The 19092-nt window shown below is 33.3% G+C and overlaps 2 protein-coding genes across 2 annotated transcripts; both read right to left on the bottom strand.

The window, feature by feature from the left end:
• Positions 1-1627: 1627 nt before the first annotated feature.
• On the bottom strand, positions 1628-4544 carry LOC125495474 (protein FAR1-RELATED SEQUENCE 5-like). The gene is made up of 7 exons (XM_057393296.1): positions 3986-4544; positions 2752-3545; positions 2295-2591; positions 2110-2184; positions 1915-1989; positions 1798-1825; positions 1628-1695 (listed from the first exon to the last, which is right to left on the bottom strand). The coding sequence occupies exons 1-7, from the start codon at positions 4542-4544 to the stop codon at positions 1628-1630; spliced, it is 1896 nt and encodes a 631-aa protein (XP_057249279.1).
• A 3400-nt stretch (positions 4545-7944) lies between these two features.
• On the bottom strand, positions 7945-9902 carry LOC104906407 (transcription factor TCP19). Its single transcript, XM_048641017.2, has 2 exons — positions 9772-9902; positions 7945-9452 (listed from the first exon to the last, which is right to left on the bottom strand). The coding sequence occupies exon 2, from the start codon at positions 9422-9424 to the stop codon at positions 8351-8353; it is 1074 nt and encodes a 357-aa protein (XP_048496974.1). The 5' UTR covers positions 9425-9452; positions 9772-9902; the 3' UTR covers positions 7945-8350.
• Positions 9903-19092: the final 9190 nt, after the last annotated feature.

Raw genomic sequence — 19092 nt, 5'->3', positions numbered from 1 at the left:
CACTATTAAATATCTAACATCTAAAAATCTAATGATTTTAATATCTGACTTTTAAAAATTGGGTCATTGTTTTATATATAGCTTATTAAGATTTTGTTTAAAAAAAAGAGTGTCATATTATCAAAATACTATATAACAATTCTATTCAATGATATATATACATATCATTATTATTATAAATATTATACTTTAATCAATTAGCATATCAACATAAACACATACAAACTATACGCATTAGGAGTACTGTGATAGATTATAGCCAACCCTCCCATTCCATTTTTTAAAATAATTTAAACCACTTTAAAAAATATAACCTTTAACAATCCCATTCAAAGTATCTATAAAAAAAAACAATCTCATTCAAAGTTAATACATAATAGAATTAGCTGTACACTCTTGGAAAAAACATAACGTAATTATGATCATATTGGAACTATGAAAGCCTTTTGGATATCCCATGTGTAGGTTCAATTTCTGACTTCCCTCCTCATCTTGTCGTATATAAATCATCTTTCACTAACCCTACTTCACTTACCTCATATCTAAGCTACAGTAAGAATATTGAAAATGGAGGGGGGGAAAAAAGGTAGCCCAAGTTTATATGGTGCATGCATTTCACAGTTTTCACCAAGAGGTATGAAATCCTTGTATGAAAAAACAATGTCTGACTACAACAAACAAACTTTTGAAGTCAAGAACTGATCAAGCGATTGTTGATCATGGGAGAAGGTGCTAAAATGAAGGAGGCTATGGCAATGGATGACCCGCTTTTTACTCTTGTGAAGATGACTTTTGAAGAGGAGAGCTTACTCAATGGGGGTACTACTTATAAGTCATGCCCTTCAGCTTTTTACCAATCACCAAAGACGAAGAAAAAGCTTTTTGAGGAAACTCCTCCATCATCATCAAAGAAGAAGGCAAAGGTGAATGCTGCAGATGTTCTGAAATTCGCTACGAAGGGTGTTACTGAAGTGGTGAATGTTGAGTCGGACTGATGATATTGCTCCTACAAAGAGCATTTTACTTTCTCTTTCTTATTTTTGTTATCTTGTTTTACTTGATTATTTTGAGAAAACGCTCTAAAACTTGAGAAAGCTCCTGAATAATATAAAGTTGGAATTATTTTCAAAAAATGGTTGAAAGTTTGGAAGTTGGGTTAGTGCTAATTACTAAATATTGCATGGGATAGTTTTAACATTTAACGAATGGATGATAAACAAATTATAATGATTCATAATTGATTATACTATTTTTAAATGTAAATTTTGGTTGTAATTTAAAACATGGACTAGTGTATTGCAACTTTAACTAATTTATCTTGATTTTTTTTTCTCCGAATAATTTCGAACCCACGTGGGTCAATTCCTGGATCCGCCACTAATAAAGATTGGTGTGAAATAAACAACGCTTGTATTGTGAGAATAAAAAGAAACCCAATAAAACAGTCAATCTTTGCAACAACTTGTAAAAAAAGAAAACTGACAAAAAGAAACTCAATAAACCAGACCATTACAATTACTCCAACTTAATGATTTAGAGTCAAAATTAAACTAATAAACATCATCCATCATAGAACATAACTCCACTTGATGAGGCCCCATGATCTCACAACTTCATGACATTTGAGTTAGCCTTCGCGTACAAATTGCTTGAATCTGTTTTCATTCCCTGCTCTTAGTTGGGGATAACTTGAACCTACAAACATAATTAACAAGTGTTACAATAAATACACTAATAATATAATTCAGTAACTAAGAATAACAATATTGTAGTCTTTCATGAAAATCAATTACTTACTTGGTCTAGTTTGTGTCGACGGACCAATCTTGCAAAAATGAAAAAATAAAGTCAATATAATTTGTTGCTTATAACAAAAAATTGTAGCAGATAATATGTTGCAAATATTAAACTTACTGGCATCCCTTGAAAATTAGGATAAGGAGGCATAACATTCCTTTGTGCAACATTATATCCATATTGATTATGAAGCTGAAAAAGAGCAGCATAATTTTTTTTAAAAAAAATCCAAGTACAAGAAGATAAAAATACAAAGAAACATAAAAAAAAGAAATCCAAGTACAAGAAGATAAAAATACGTAAAACACTTACTTGTGCATTGGATGAACTAGCAGGAATTACATTTGACATTATTGGATATTGTATCCCATAGAATTGGGATTGATCCTAAGGTAAAAAAATTCATCAGATACTATTTTTTTGATTTTGATCAAAACATCAGATACTATTTTCATATGCATATAGCATGTATGTAATAATTTTTTTTTTTCGTATACCTGTGACCACTCTCCATATCCAATGTTGTAATCAGATGTGTGATGATTCTTCTTGTATATATCAAACGGATGTTCATTTCCATATCCTTTCCTCTTGCTTGGTTTTTTTCCTTTACCTCTACGATCTACTGGATCATTGACTTTTTGTTGGTGTCCCAAGTCAATGTGTTGGCGATTTTCCTCTTCTTCATTTCCACCTCCTTGTGATGAATGTCTTCCATAAACTCTACCAATTGTATTCACAGTTTGAGGTGCTTCTTGACATCCTTCACCCAATGCCTTCACTTCCAACTTCAACTTAGATAGAGATTCCATAAGAAAAGAATAAGGTTTCTCGTCTATTATTGCCAAAAGTGGCAATTTCTTCAAATTCTCTATACAAAGAACTATGCCTCTTCGCTTGTGGATTTTTGTCTGGGGTGTAATATGGAACCGGGACGGTTGTGTAATCTCGTACCATGTCTTTTCTCCATCTCGATAGGATATACTTCTCGGGAACACACTCAACATCTTCCTCGTGATAAACACGAACTACATGGCAACATAAAATTCCCCTAAATTCAAAATTCTTACACTCACACTTAACATCATATGAGTCTCGATCAAATGTCACCTTAAAATTTTGTCTCCGAGGCCACTTAGCCTTTTTTGTCACTACGTCATATACACAAACTCTTCCATCATCTTGAAATTTTGTTGTACTAGTATAAGTCACCAAACGCACTTGATCTTGAAACTCCTCAAACTTCTTTGATGTATAAAGGCGTTGAAATACACTCTCACTAACATATTCAGTGAAACACATCGTTGGCTTATTAATTGAACGAAAAGTTTCATTTTCCTCATCATTTGCTCGTTTGCCTAGAGCAAGACTATATTGATCAACAAATTCTTTCAGTGATGTGTTCAAGTTCACAAATGCTTTGAAAAAGTTGTTTATACTCTCACTCCTTTGGGTGCTAGACATACCAGCCCAAAAGTCGTCTTTAAAATAAACAGGGACCCATCTATGCCTTAGATCATACATGTCATTAAACCACTTAACATCTTGCAACTTATATTTTTCCAACATATCTCCATAATTCTTTTCAAACTCCTCAATATGAAGAGAATCATGGAGAGCACGTCGTAATGCCTTACGAATATCATCTCTTGCTTCATAAGGATTTAGATGTTTCTTTGCATTTCTTAAAATATGCCAAATACACCATCGGTGTTTGCTATTGGGAAAAACCTCTTTGATTGCATTCCCTGTATTAATGATGATAATAAAATAATATGATAGTATGTTATTGAAATAATATTAAGAAATAAATAAAATACAATAAAAAATTAAATTAAACAAACAATAGAATAAGATAAAACCATGAAGAAATATATATGATCCATGAGATAATATCCTTCAGATAATATAGGATAAAGATAATATCTTTGATAATATTTTTTTTCTACAACAGTTTATTATTTCTGTTTCTTTAATCTTGTTTACCTTTATTAACTTTTGGATTTTATTCTCTTGATTTTTTTTGTTATCATAAGTTGACAACTAAAGTTTGCTTTTGCATGTAGATATGTGTATGTAACTAACATTAAATGAATAAAACAAACAGGTGTTGTAGTTCAAACAAAATTGTATATATAAAAGTTAAATTAAAATGTAGTAGAACAAGTATGAAATTTATGGAGATTACCTATAGCCATGCATTGATCAGTAATAATACCATTTGGAGCTTTTCCAGACATACATGCTAGCCACGTCTTAAACAACCAAACATAGTTACTTGTATCTTCTCCAGAAATTAGAGCACATCCAAGTAAGATCGATTGATTGTGATGATTCACACCTATAAATGGGCAAAATGGCATTCTATATCTGTTCCGCAGATATGTAGTGTCAAATGAAACAACATCTCCAAACTCTCGATATGCAGCTCTACACCTTCCATCGGCCCAAAATATATTTTTAAGTGTGCCATCATCACTTGTGTCGTACATGTAATAAAATTTTTTATCTTTAGAAGACATCTCAATAAAATGTTTTTCCATAGCAGCAAAATCTCCTTTTTGAAGACATAGTCGTCTATGCTTGCTGACTAGATTTCTACAATCTTTCTCCGAGAAAGGAACAACTCCAAATCCTCCATAACGGACAGCAAATGTTGCATAATTTCTACTAATAGGTACTCCTGCCCTCTCATTTGTGATTATAATCTCCTTGTTGTGTGGACTAATAAACCGATAATTAGACATGAATTTAGAATTCAAGGGATCTAAAGGATGGTTATGCTCCAAAACTACAGTAGTGAGTTTCCATTCGTTAGCATTAATGTTAAACGGGCAGTGATCTTAGCTTTACAACCAGTTTTCTGAGTACGTGCCGCCTTTGATGGATCTTTCCCTCTAGAAAAGAATTTTCCTTCTTTTGTACATGCTAGTCTCAATCTTGTGCAATCATTCCCATTTTCAGAATCGACTCCTTTTGCATTTTCTCTACTCCTAATTTTCATTTGAAACCCGTTTTGTCTTCCAAATTCATGGTAGTAACCGATAACTTCCTCATATGATCCAAATGTCATGCCCATACTCGGTGGTACTAGTGGCTCTTCAATTGTTGTGACTGTTGGCTCATCTACAAATATATCATTGCTTTCATTTGAATTATGATCATTTCTTAACATATTGTCATTTTCAATAGTAACATCTCTTATCAAGTCTGATTCAGAGTCTGTACTACATTCTGTACCTGAGCTATCATAACTACAATCTTCTTCGCTATGATACCCAATATTCAGATCAATAACTTTTTTCCCACCTCTAACTAGTTGTTCATCATTTGTAGCCATTTAAATTAGTCTGCATCATTGTTGAAGGCGTTCATTATTAGTGACCATTTGCCAACAAAAAATAAACATAGATCACATTACAATTCTAATTGCCATTAAAAAAAAGTTTTGTCATATAAATAAATATAATTGCAGTATATGGTATTCTTATCCTAGCAATTATTTTTTCAATTTCTTTTTTTTGGAGCATTATTTATCATAAGTTAATAAATTTATCTAATATATAAAACAAAATAATAATGATCTAACAATTAATGGATAGAGATAAAAAAAAATAAAGAATATTTATCTAATACATACATATATATACAGATACAACGATAATATATACATACCTAATCTAGCTAACCTCATCATAAGATCAATGGCAAACAATATTAGTCTAAAGGTCATTTATTCACATATCCATATATATACACAAAGATAATTTGGACCGGCGACATACATACAACTTACATATATAAAAGATCATATAATATACACAGAGATAAAGATTGATAGATCATATACACATAAGTTTTTATGTTAAGATTATAATGAATAGTGACATATTATTTAAAAAAGATTATATATATATACAAAGTTTCTTATATACATACCTTGTTCTTGACTATGAAAATTGTTTAACAAGAGAATTCTCGTACGCTGGCATCAACAGTCTGAAGATCTTAAACTTGATGAAGGTAAGGTTAAATTATCAAGTGATATTTGATTTTTTGTTTTTTTTTCAAATATGAAAGACTTTTTTTGTTGTTGAAAAAATGATGGAGTTTCAAAACTAACAGTAACAATGGAGAAAGATATTAGATGATGAGGTTGCTAAACAATTGAATATGAGGTTTCATGTCCAATGCAAATTTAATTTTTACTTTTAAAATTTTATTCACTTATTTATTGTAATTGAAGTCTATTCTAGTAAATTGAAATTTACTTTGATGATAGAGTCCAGTATCATCAATTGAGTTTACAACTTAATGATTCTAGTAAAAGGAAAGGAAAGAGCTACTGGGAAACTGTATTAGTTTAAACGGCTATCATTTATTAATCCATCATTATTACTACCGTGTGTATAATACATGGGTTGCTATGCTTTTTATTACTGCAAAAACCTTAAAGCTTTAATTGCTTCCACCTCATTTGCTTTAACTGCTTCCACCTCATATGCCAAGTCATGTGGGTTGCTAACCCACTGGGTTGCTCTAGCTACGTCCAGTAATGGATCCCACCAGAATCACATACATTTTCATCTTTGTGTGGGACCTTCCTTTTTTCACTAAGGGTAAAATAGGAATTCCAGACTGTTGAAAATATGTGCTCATTAGAATGACTCAAAGAATATGTGAAGGATCATAGGATAAAGTCATAAAGATGCTTATTTGAGGGTTGTTATCTGCCATTTATGATTTATCAGTACAAGTTTTGAGCACACCAATATAGTTATGGATTTAGGCCTGTTTTGCCTGTTTTATTTCCAGTTCAGTTCAGTTGCAATTAATTCAGTTCAGTCATAATCAGTTCAATTCAGTTGTATTTAGTTCAATTCTTAATTTATTTATTATCATTAGTATTTGTTAGAATTTAATTCAATTCAATCAGTTCAGTTGCAATTAGTTCAGTTCAACTGTTTTATTCATTTCAATTATTTTATGCCAAATAAAACATGCCCTTAGCGTGCATTCAATTCATATGGAAACAAATTTGAACTTATTTGAACTAAACATATTAGACTTGTAATTGAGTTTTATTGAAACTTATTTTAGAATTTTGTGTTAGACCTGATTTGAACTTATTGGATATAAAATTTATTTTTTAATGTAAATATAACACATTCTTATCGAATAGAAATTAACAGCGAACATCAAAAAGATGGATGAGATATGTTATGAAATGGAGGTATAAGAAGAGCGAAAAGGTAGAAAGAGTAAATATTAAGTTATTAATACTTGATTTATGTAAAAGGTTTCTTAATCTACAGTCCATCAACAAATTGTAAGATTAATGAAAGTGCTACACATCGCTACAGACATGTCTCACATATAATGGCAATCTTGAAAATGTACATAATTAAAGCATACATCATTTGCGTCGATGAATTCTCTTGTCGAATTGATCCATGGTCCTCGTTGATAGAGTATAAATCTATTCCTGGGGCCTCAACCATCAGCTTAAGCTTTTGGTTAAGTTGGTCCTTTGACATGGTATCAGAGCCAGTGTGACATAAAGGTCACGGGTTCGAATCTCATCACCCCCTCATTGCTAAGTGGAATATTTAGCGCCAGGTATGAGGGAGACCTGTGCTGCATCCACACTTCAAGCCCAAAGGGCTCTTGCGTGAGGGGGCGTGATAGAGTATAAATCTATTCCTGGGGCCTCAACCATCAGCTTAAGCTTTTGGTTGAGTTGGTCCTTTGACACTCGTCAATGTATGAGCGTATGACAATTGACAGCTAGTGAGTGTAGCTGTATAGGTGCTTCGTGTAAATTTGTGCACCATCGAAGTATCGTGAAAATGTATATAATCAAAATTCATTCTTCACTAATATGATCAAAATTTTAAAACTAATAATGAAATTGGTATAATTTGACCACGAAAATATCCTCTTGTCTTGAGAGTTGAGACTGAGGGAGCCAAGAAGTTGCGGAATGATGCAATGTGTGCAAAAAGCAATAAAGATCATAATATGACTTCAACTTTGTGCAAAAAGTAGCTCAAAGTTGAGTGATAGGAAATGTAAGAAGAAACTTCAATAACCACCATTTACGAACACCTTTTGCAAAAAAGATTTCAAACATTATTGGCAACAAGATGGTATAAACTAAACAATAATAAAAACATTAGTTTGTTAAATTTGGGGAAACTTCCAAACTTAGAACTATCCCTCACAATTTGCATCACAAAATAACTAAATCTAACTAAAATCTTTGCACAATCACATAAAATAGAGCAACCAAATACCCCCAAAAGAAAAGAAAAAAACGGATTAAGCATCAAAGTAGCTACTAATAACTAATTAAACCCACCACTAATAATTCCACCTTCTTAATCACCCACAAATTGTAATGGGTTAATAACATCAAACACTTTGGTGTATGTATGTTTCTTGAATTTGACCATCTAAAATAACCCAAAAAAAACCATCTTACTTACAACTTACATGACAGTCTGACATGATGATGATCATCAATCTATGCTTCCTAAAATTCACCAAAATATCAAACTGCTTGAGAAGAAGAAGGTGGTGGTGTAGTACTACTACTTCCTCCTGTTTGTACTTGAAGCTGAACTTGTTGTTCTTGAGACATTCCTTGATGATTACTCTCACTATTATTACTATTAATTGGTCTACCACTCATCAATTGCAACTCCCTCTTATCATATATCTCCAATGAAAATTCCCTCAACAACTGAGTTGCTGTTGTTGTTGTTGTACCACTAGTATTATTGTTACCAATAATATTATTTGTAGTAAGAGCATTCCCATTACTAGTACCCGAACTAGACGAATGACTAGGTTCATACCTGCCGGATACCATCTCCGACATAAACCCAGATATAGGCCGAGCAGCCAATCCAAACACTGGAGTGGCTGCCCATATATGCGCCTGTTGCGCCCCACCCGCGGCATTGGGCAGCATAAAAAAATTAGTAGGCCAAAGCGGCACAAGCCCCTGGTGCGCGTGTGCGGCCCCAGGGGCTTGTGCCGCACATTGTCCCAATGCCACAGTGTTAGACATTATTGGTGCTAACCCACTAGAAAGAGTGACCCCACTACTAACACCAACATCAGTTACATCAACAAAATCACTATTATTAGTCCTCCGACGTTTTTTTACCCCCAAATCTTCACCATTTACTGCAGGAGTTGTTGGTATCTTTAAAGTCCCGTTAACAGAAACAGCAATAGCAGGAATTGTACCCGTACCCGTAGCTTCAATAATAGCGGGTTCAGCTCGCTCTAAAAGCCATTTTATTGTCTCACCATCTGATTTGTGTCCGAGTTCTCGGGTCAACTGAAAGATCCGAGCAGCGCATGCGGCGGGCATTCGGATCCTCCGACCTCTACCTTCTACTTTTGTGTGACGGTCTTTTGACGGACGTTTACGCACCACTAGAGGTGGTGGTGTAGCTAGTGTCACTGTTTCAGTGGGCTCCACTTTTAATGGTACCGGAATTATTGCTCTTGATGGTGACGTGTCAACCGGAGGTAGTGGGTCTGCCGGAAACTCGCCGGAATTTGTACTGTTGTTGTCGTTGTTGCTGCTACTGTTGTATTCTTCATCTTCCATTTTTTTTTTTTTTTGTTAAGAAATTTAACTGATAAAAATCCAAATAGAAAAAAAAAATTAAGAATTGCCCAGATGAAATTGACGAAAACCCATTAAATATCTCGAGAAATTAACAATACCCAGATGAAAAAAAAGATGAGGAAAAAGAACGAATGAGCGGGGAAGAAAGGAGGGAAGAGAGGTTTTGTATTTTAATTATATTTTTGAGTGGGATTGGATATATATTGTACTATTATCAGATTATGAGAGTGTGAGAATGATTACAATAATAATCAAACAGTAATAATAATGGAAAAAAAGGAAAAAAAAAAAAAAAAAAAGGAAGAAAGATGAGAGAGAAAACAAACCCTAGAAGAAGATGAACAAACCCCACTTATCCGCTGTGGATGGCTTTCTACAAAAAAAAAATGGGACCCTTTTTTTGCTTTCCTTGTTTGAGTAATTGTTTAATTGTAAAAAAAGGATTAAATATTTTGGTTAATTGGATGGGTCTCCACACCGATAAAGGTGGGGTAGCTTATAAATAGAGGAGGAAATCAACGGTTGAAGAGTATGACCCCCCAACTTATGTGGGTCCACAGGATAAGAACGCCTTTGTGGAGGAAAAAGTGGGACCTACCTTATATCGGGGAAAGGAGGAGGAGATGATGGGCCCCGCTTTATTTGGTCAATATAGTTGTCATGATTCATGACACTCTAGTTCTATCTATACTACTCCCTCCGTCCCATAATATAGTGCCTATTTCATTTTTGGTGGTCAAACTTTAAAATCTTTGACCGAATATTCTCATTTGTATATATAAAAAAACATATTCATGTAGGATCTTGTTAGATTCGTCTCAATGTGTAGTTTCATAATATCAACTTTTTATATTTTTTATTAATAAGGAATTGAAGATATTAAAGGTCAAAGTTACGTATTGGAGACCGTGAAAAAAGAAACAAGCACTATATTATGGGACGGAGGGAGTAATATACTAGGTTTTAGGCCCGTGCATAATGCACGGGAACTATTTAGTATAATAACAATGTATATGTATTAGCTATAATGAAAACTTGTAAACGATTCTTACGTTAACTTGATAAAAAAAACTTTGTGTTTAAGAGATATACACCTTTATATTAATTATAAAGTTGTTTAACATATAAATAATACTCATATGTTTTGGAAGACTTCTTTTTAGTGCAAAACAAAATTTATTAAGAAGATACTCCCTCCATTCTATTTTTATAATATTGCAAAATGAGATTTTTACACTATCCATTCACCATCATAACCTTTCACTACACATTATGATTTTTATGTAAGGAAAAATATTGTCATTTGGGGGTCTTGTTAGATTCGTCTCGATATATACTTTCAGAATATCAATTTTGTATAATTTTACTAAAAAGTAATTAAAGATATTAATAGTTAAAATAGTGCATTGGCAAACGTGAAATACTCAATTGTTGCAGTAGAAAAAGAACGGAGGTTGTATAACATAGTCATAAGCAAAGCCAACAACACCTTAAGAGGAACTTTGAAATTCCATATTTTCTCCACACTTTCGATACAATTGAACCGCTAATAACTTATGTATGGGAATTCTTTGAAAAATTAATAAAGTGATGACAAATGAATATAATATACCAATTTTGGCGTAGCCCCACAAAGCCATCATCTAAGGGTTGAGATGACAAAGGTAAATTAATGATCTCAACTGCTTCAAAAAGGGAGAAAAGTTGCACGAACTTGGTCTTATCCCACTAACCACTTAGGGGTCAATTGTCTTAGAAACCCTCTCCACACTACAGTCTTCATTTTTTACTCGAAATGGCCTTAAAGTGTTAGACTTCCCATGTTTCTCATAAATTAGTACTATTAGGCAATTTTTACTCGTGACTGATAAATGGCTACATAAAATTAGCCATGACTAAGAACTGGTCTCGGGAGATATAAAACCTATCATGTGATACGGATTGTCCTTGACTTTTAACACATGGCTGAAAAAACTGTCTTTTTTGAAACATCATAAGAAATTTTGTTCCAACTGACGGAATAAGTACCATATGGGTAAAATACCTTATTCCCCGTTGCTACCTGAAATTACCACAATTTCGATGATATATTGTATCATACCTTATTCCCCGTTCCATCTGACGTAATGAGTATCATACGGGGTTTCCCACTTTACTTTTTTGCCTAAATACCTTATTCCCCGTTGCTACTCGAAATAATCCTTACTCATTAGTTTCTTCCTAAAAACAATTTTAAATATATTAAGCCACCACAATTTTAATATTAAGAATGTTTAGAAAATGATAATTTTGTATAGTAAACAAATATAAATATACAGTACTTGTATAATGTATGTGTGTTTTATAAGTTCTCCATATGATTTACATTTCAATATTATCTTTACATAAAAAAAAAAGAAGTTGTCAAAATAAAGTGCATAGGCAAATTAACAACTTTTCTAATTCGATAACTTATGATCTTTCAACGACAGTTTTACTCTCTTATAGACCAACTAAAATTGAATACTTATAAATCCCTCTTTTGATATATAATTAACTCATTTTGTTGATTCACCTTCTCAATTAGTGTCTGAATGTACTATTGGCCAAGGAAATTTCAATAATTAAATTTTTTCGAACTTATATCGTCATAGTTTTGTCAAAATAAGTTGAAGTGAACCGACCCTCTATGTTGGTTTTCACTTTTTTTTTTACCTTATTTAATTTCTTGTTTCATATATTGTCTCTTGTCTTACTTCTCTCACTTTAAGGTATTGTTCTCCCCAACTTATTTTCAGTTCAATTCAATTCCTAAATTATTATCATTATTATTAGTTATAATTTAATTCAGTTCAGTTCAATTCAATTCAGTTGTTTATGCTAAAGAGAACATCCCCTAACTCTGTTTTTTTTATAAAAAAAAATAAATTAGTATGTATTGGTCATGGATATTATTTGTTAAGATGATTCATATTAGCCCACCTTAGACCACTTCTGGACTAAAGATTAAGTTGTTATTGTTTTTATTATATGTAACCTCTGATCATAGTCATGGTGTGACATTTTTTTTTAACAAAACATCTTTTTATTTCTTATTTGGCAATAAAATCGGACCTACTTTTTACATCTTAAGTATAAGCTATCCTCCGGATAATTCGAATCAAAGCAATTGGATGTCCAACCCGGGCCCATATGACCGATCAATAAAAATACTCCAACACTCCACCTTGGGGGAATATTTTATAAATTAAAGATTTTAGGATGTTTCTCATAAAATCATGGTTGAATAGTAGCTCATGAATTATTATAATAATATCGTGTAATTAAAAATATATTTTGAAACCGACTTATGACTCGTGTGTTCAGCGATTGATGTAACTAATGTCATGATAAAATGCACGGGAAGTTTTTTGTTGATTAGAAAACTAAAAAAAATATCGATTGACTTTTTTATTTATACAAATTCTTTAGTACCACAAATATACAGTAAGGGCCTGTTCTCCCCATCTTATTTTCAGTTCATTTTAGTTCAGTTCAGTTCAGATCAGTTCAGATCAGTTCAGTTCAATTCAGTTCAGTTCAGCTCTTGACAATATTTTTACTCTCATATATCACTATTCATTTCAGTTCAATTCAGTTCAGTTCAATTCAGTTCAGTTCAGATCAGTTCAGTTCAGTTCAGTCCAGCTGTTTTATACCGAAGAGAACATGCCCTAAGTTATTGTTACTTGAGGGTAACTTTTTGTCACAAATACATTAGTTTTCTCAATCTAGAAGTGATCCATTTAAGATTAAAAGTTACCGCTTTTACCAATAATTTTTATTATTCATCTAGATATAATAGTTGGAAACAATTAGTTTTAACTTGTCGAAAAATTACATTTTGAACATATTGCTTTAGACCCTTATAGATTGTACGCATAATTTTCATTTTTTTTTTAATATGTTTGAAGTTCAATACTATTTTAGGTATACTTAATTACATCTAATAGTTGTTTTTGTACTTCATGGTATCTTGTGTAAAGTCATATATATTATGTAGATTACGATCTATATTATATTAGTAAAAGTTACACAAGAAACACATGTCACTTCGTACTATAATTTTTTCCCAACAAAATAATTTTTCTGTATTTTCTATTTTTTTCGCCTGTCCCTTCTACTTTATGGCAAGAAGTTATACGTTTGAGATATGATTTGGACTTGTGCATAATGCACGGGAATTGTTTTTTTTAAGTAGTTGTTTTTGTTCCAAATTTATTAAATCCATAATAATCAGATTTCATGCATTTAAGGTTGAAATAATATAAAATATAAAATTATATTTCATGATATATACAAATCATTTTTTATAACATTTCAAACAATCTTTTTAATCGTGATATATACATCTATAAATAGGTATGTAAATGAAATAAAAAACACATTAAAATACGGGAGAATATTTTATAAATTTAAGATTTTAGGATGTTTCTCTTAAAATCATGGTTGAATATTAGCTCATGATTTAATTTTTTATTATCATATCGTGTAATTAAAATATATTTTTAAAACTGGCTTATGATCAGTGTGTTAAGGGATATAATTGATTTTATTTCCTTAAAGGTTATACTTATGTGGCAAGTAATTGATTTAATTTTAAAATCCTAACATCTAATTGATTTGTTGCCTAAAATGCTAGAATCATGGATAAAATGAGAGATCTTAAGGCTAATGACACGTGGCAGATTGGTGAAATGTAAAGGAGAAATCGAGGAGCAATGTGAGGCTTTGAATAATGGTGGCTTGACACGTAGGCAGAATTTTTCTTCCTTTAATATTATATATGATGATTAAAAGGCGTTCATAAAAAAGTTTGTGTGCCACGTAGCACTCTTCTCTAGGCTCTAATGCAATACTTCAAGTCAAACCCTCAATTAAAAAATAATAGTGTGTAGTTACAAGGAATTGATCACGTGACCTTTGAAATGAAAAGTGGAAGCTTAACCATTAATCCAACATAACAATGTTGTTTAGTATTTCAAAATAAAATATCATAACGTCTTATTAATATATCTCATTAAAAGATTTGCACAAGTAGTTAGATAGCTAACATTTTTATGATAACAACAAGACTATTATAGACAAAAACTCTTACTTCAATTCCATGTAGAACGTTAAGTTATTGCTTTCATCCCCAAACTTTAAAGGGTTTATTTTTCAAAAATCATGCAATTACTTATCATGTCAATACATCAATTTTTCCTAACTTGACAAAAAAAGTTACGAAAAGTAATAAGCCGGAGCATCGCCCGGAACACTCACTAGTTGTTATTTGTTATGTGGATAAATAAAAAGTCATGCATTTCTGAACTTTGTGGTGAATTTTTTTTTGGAATATTATCTTAGCCTCTTAGGTGATCTTGATATATAAGTCTTTTTTTTCTAAATAATCCGACATTTTCACTCCTATTGCAAATAATCTTGAACTTGTATTTTATTATTAAAAAGAAATGCAAATGCCAATTTATAATACTCCGATGAGAATTGAGATTTTTTTTATTTAAAAGGTACACGGAGAAAAGTTAGGGCACCCTTCTTTCATGGGAAACGCCTAATGAATTTAAGTAAGTAAATGATTGAAAGTCGGTCCTGAGTATAGGTTAACACTTAGCTAGATACTCTAGTAGAGATGCAATTACCAATTTAGAGAAAAAATTTGTTGACCTATTCGCTTCACTGAAAACATGTGTATTGACACTCATGTTGAATTGATGAAGAATGAGATGTATGTCGTTAATCAAGTATGAATGCATCATGAGCATGAGTAACATCCTTGCAAGATTCGAATCACTACTTGATTGTCACAAGGCTCGAACTATACATGTTGGTGCAAAATCAGTTGGTTGACTTTGCAAACAAGTCAATGCATACCCAATAGTTAGATACTGAGCGCCACAGGAGTCTTAGTCCGTGGAGGTTACCAGCTTTAATTGGATACAATATTGCTAACGTACTTTGTTGTAATCCAATTAATTAAATTACAACGCCTAATAAACTATGGCGATAAGTATTAAATAGAACAAAAGGTGCAATAACTAATATATTGATTAGAGCTGAACATTTCCATTCAAATCACAAACTTCTAGAAAGACTTTTTATAGCACACAAAATGAAAATTCAGGCTGGACAATTAAAGGGAAAACACGAAGATGATTACTTCCATGAGTTCCGGCTAGGAGATGAACAAACTTGTCACTTTAGGTTATGCTCTAGATCTAAGAACTAAACTATAACCCCAGAAGGGGGTTAGCTAGGCTAGGATAAGGTTACGCTAGAAAAAAAGTAAATTGCACGTTGTTGTGTGTTGTGTTTGTTGTCTTTCACTTGATCCTTCCACTTGTATTTATACTTCATCATTATACGTAACTTCCATGCATCTTTGGAGGGAAATGATTTGAATAATCTATGATTCAAATCATAACTTCCTTTTTTGCCACTGGAATGACCACGTCTCGTTACCCACATAACTTACCCCATGATCTGATTATTGATTCCCCACGTCTTCGTACTGGTTTGACCTCCATCTCCTGAACCTCCCACTTAATTCTTGACTTCTGTTGACTTTCTTTTATAAGCTTTTGGTCTTTGACTTTCGTTGACTTTCTCTCGTGGGTCTCCTAATATGATTGAGCTTCCATATTAACATAAATATTAAACCCTTTGGGGGCTTAATGTAGTGTACCATAATAAATGTTAGCCGTCATCTAAAAATGGTAGTAACAATACCAAATTTACTCATTTTTGGGTAGAAATTCCCCCTATATGAACTCACCCACAAGTTTATTTAAACCCTAAACCAATCTATACAAATATATTAAAGGCGTGCATGACAATGTATACACACCATGTGGCACCTCCACGCAATGTATACACCTCACATGGCACCTCTGTTACTCCACTAGAATTGTCCAATGTGTACACAAGTGACAAGTCATGTCAATTAACAAAAATAAAATTAGCTTGCAACAAAATTTGAACATGTGACCTCTTGCAATTATATATGACACAATTACTATCTCAACCAACTTTTAATCATGTTTTAAGTTTCCACATTATAATATTTGTACCATTTAAATGTCGTGTTTTCCTTAATGTATTTTAATGAGAATGGAAAAAAATGTATATCAAATTTGTAAAAACAGTACCAACCGGAGCAAAGCCCGTGCCCAAATACTAGTTTTGGTCTAAAAAGAGACTGTTTTAAATCACTCTTTGAGCTAATGGAAGACCTATGTTAAAGTAATAAGTGACACATACCAAAATATTTATCTATGTTTCTAGTGAGTCATTGAAAAATTTGTGTTAATTATTGATTTTCAACCCCGAATTATCAAGACCTAACACTAACATCCAAAAACTAAAATTGTAAACAAAAAGAATCTATTCTAAGATAAATAGTGAAATCACGATGAGACTGTCTCATCTAAATATTTGCCCTAATAAGGGAGATTTCAAAAGGTATGAAATGTTGAACTTATTTCATAACTCTTTTTGCCTTTTGAAGTTGAGCGTGTGATGAGTATTCCGCTTAGTCACTGCATGCCTGCCTGAGGATGTTATGTGTTGGGATTTGGAATGAGGTTTATTCAGTTTGTTCTGCTTATAAGGCCTTAGTTAGTGATGTGTGGAGTGCTAGTGAAGAAGCTCCGTCAGTACTAATGGGTTATGGCAGCCAAATTGGCGTGTTGATGTGCTTCATAAAGTCAAAGTATCTGCTTGTCGAGTTGCGTTGGATGCACTTCGAACTCGGCTGTGTATTAGTCGAATGATTGAGAATTTTCCAGCTCAGTGTAGTCTTTGTGGGGCGGTTGAAGAGTCGAGTTTCCATGCCTTATTTTTGTGTGCTTTGGCATAGGCTACCCCGGAGGTGAAGGGTTGACTGGATCCACCTAGGAGGTGCTCGAGTAAGGGTGCTTATCGAGCGAGCCGAGCCCGAATAGCACTGGGCTCGGCTCGAGCTCGTTTAACTTTTCATGGGCTCGGCTTGGCTCGTGAGGTCCCCGAGCTCGGCTCGAGCTCGTGTGTAGAATTTGCAGCTCGAGCTCGGCTCGTGAGCTCGTTTAGGCTCGGCTCGTGAGCTCGATTAGGCTCAGGCTCGACTTTTAATTTTTTTTAGCTTTTCTTTTTAATCTTTCTTCTATTATATATCTTAGTTAATATCTTAAAAGAAATACTTAATATAATTTTTAATATATATAAATAATTTTTTAATATATAAATAATTTTTTAACATAAAAATATTTATAATATAAAATATTTTTTAATATAAAATATATTTTTTATATAAAATAATAATCGAGTTGTTCACGAGCCGAGCCGAGCCGAGCCCAAGCTACTCACGAGCTGGTCAGGCTCATTATTACCCTTATGCTCGAGTGTGGCTGATTGGTGGGGGTTTTGTTTCGCGAAGATGGACGAGGGGTTAGAGCCGTTCATGTAATTATGTTGGCTTTGTGGAGGAGTGGTGCTGCAAAACGTCTATTGAAGGGGAGGGGTTTGAATCAGGCTCGTTTGCAAAATATGCGAGCACCGCATGTCAGCAAGCTTCATGATGTGAGAGTCGGGAACAAGCGAGTAGGTATGCGGGGAGAAGAGCCTCATGCTACGGAGTAGAAACCGCCTGCGGAAGGATGACATAAAGTAAATGTGGATGCTAGGTCGTTGGGAGAGCGTGGTGCAGGGGATGTGCAATGATGCAAGAGTAGGGGTTAGAGATAGTCAATAGTGTGGGCCAATCCAACCTAGCCCACCTCGTGGGCCATGTGGAATGAACTTGTGAAAAGCCTAGTCCAGCTCTACTCGAATTATGAAATTGGTGGGTTGTGGGCTGGATTTTTTGATCCCAACCCACGAAAGTGCGAACCACAAAACCGGTCCGGCCTAGCCCATGAACCATCCCAGGTAATTATTAAATCAAATTGTGTATATTTTAATCAATATATATATATATATATATAAATAAATCAAATTGCATATATAATAATTCAATCAAATTCAAAAATAATGAAATTATTCATTAATATTAATTATTGTATATATTTTAATTCATTTAATAGGTTTATGTAACAATAATGAAAATGGTAATGATTAAATAATTTCCAAAAAAAAATAAAAAAGTTATCATGCTGGTCCGCTAGGCCCACGAACCGCTAGAATCGCTTCCTGAACCGTGAAAATCGGTAACATACTAGTGTAGGCCCATATTTGCAGCTCGTGGACCATCCCGTGAATTTCATGCTCCGGTCCTGGGCCGTGAAATCTCAACCCAACCTGCTAGGGACCGCGACCATCCCGTCCAGCCCGCTTCAGTGCCATCACTAGCAGGCGTGTTGGGGGCCGAGGATAGGGGAGGCGAGGGTTGTGTTAGAGGGAGTTCAGTTGGCAAAGGAATTGAGATATTCATCGATGGTGATTGAGAGTGATTGTTTGTTGGTGATACAAACTCTCTAGAAAAAGGCGCAAGGCTGTAGTGATTTCCATCTTGTTATTGAGGATATTCTTAGCTTAACTTCTTGTTTTAGCTCTATTAGTTGGTCTTTTGTTAAGAGATCCGGAAATCGTGTAACACATGAATTAGCTCACTTCCTTGTTTGGGAATGTGGGAAACGAGTGTGGATCATTGATTT

Source organism: Beta vulgaris, chromosome 3, assembly GCF_026745355.1.
Source record: "Beta vulgaris subsp. vulgaris cultivar EL10 chromosome 3, EL10.2, whole genome shotgun sequence".
Taxonomy (NCBI): Eukaryota; Viridiplantae; Streptophyta; class Magnoliopsida; order Caryophyllales; family Amaranthaceae; genus Beta; species Beta vulgaris.
The sequence above is the reverse complement of the archived record's forward strand: the minus strand, read 5'-3'. Positions and strand labels throughout refer to the sequence as shown.

Bases quoted from the DNA above. Each gene is read 5' to 3' on its own strand.
- LOC125495474 (XM_057393296.1), bottom strand. From the start codon at position 4,544: ATGTCTAATTATCGGTTTATTAGTCCACACAACAAGGAGATTATAATC. The intron at 2,592-2,751 runs GTACGAGATTAC...TCTCTATCTAAG, and splicing joins CGAGATGGAGAAAAGACATG to TTGAAGTTGGAAGTGAAGGC. The intron at 1,826-1,914 runs GTAAGTTTAATA...CATTTTTGCAAG, and splicing joins CTAATTTTCAAGGGATGCCA to ATTGGTCCGTCGACACAAAC.
- LOC104906407 (XM_048641017.2), bottom strand. From the start codon at position 9,424: ATGGAAGATGAAGAATACAACAGTAGCAGCAACAACGACAACAACAGT.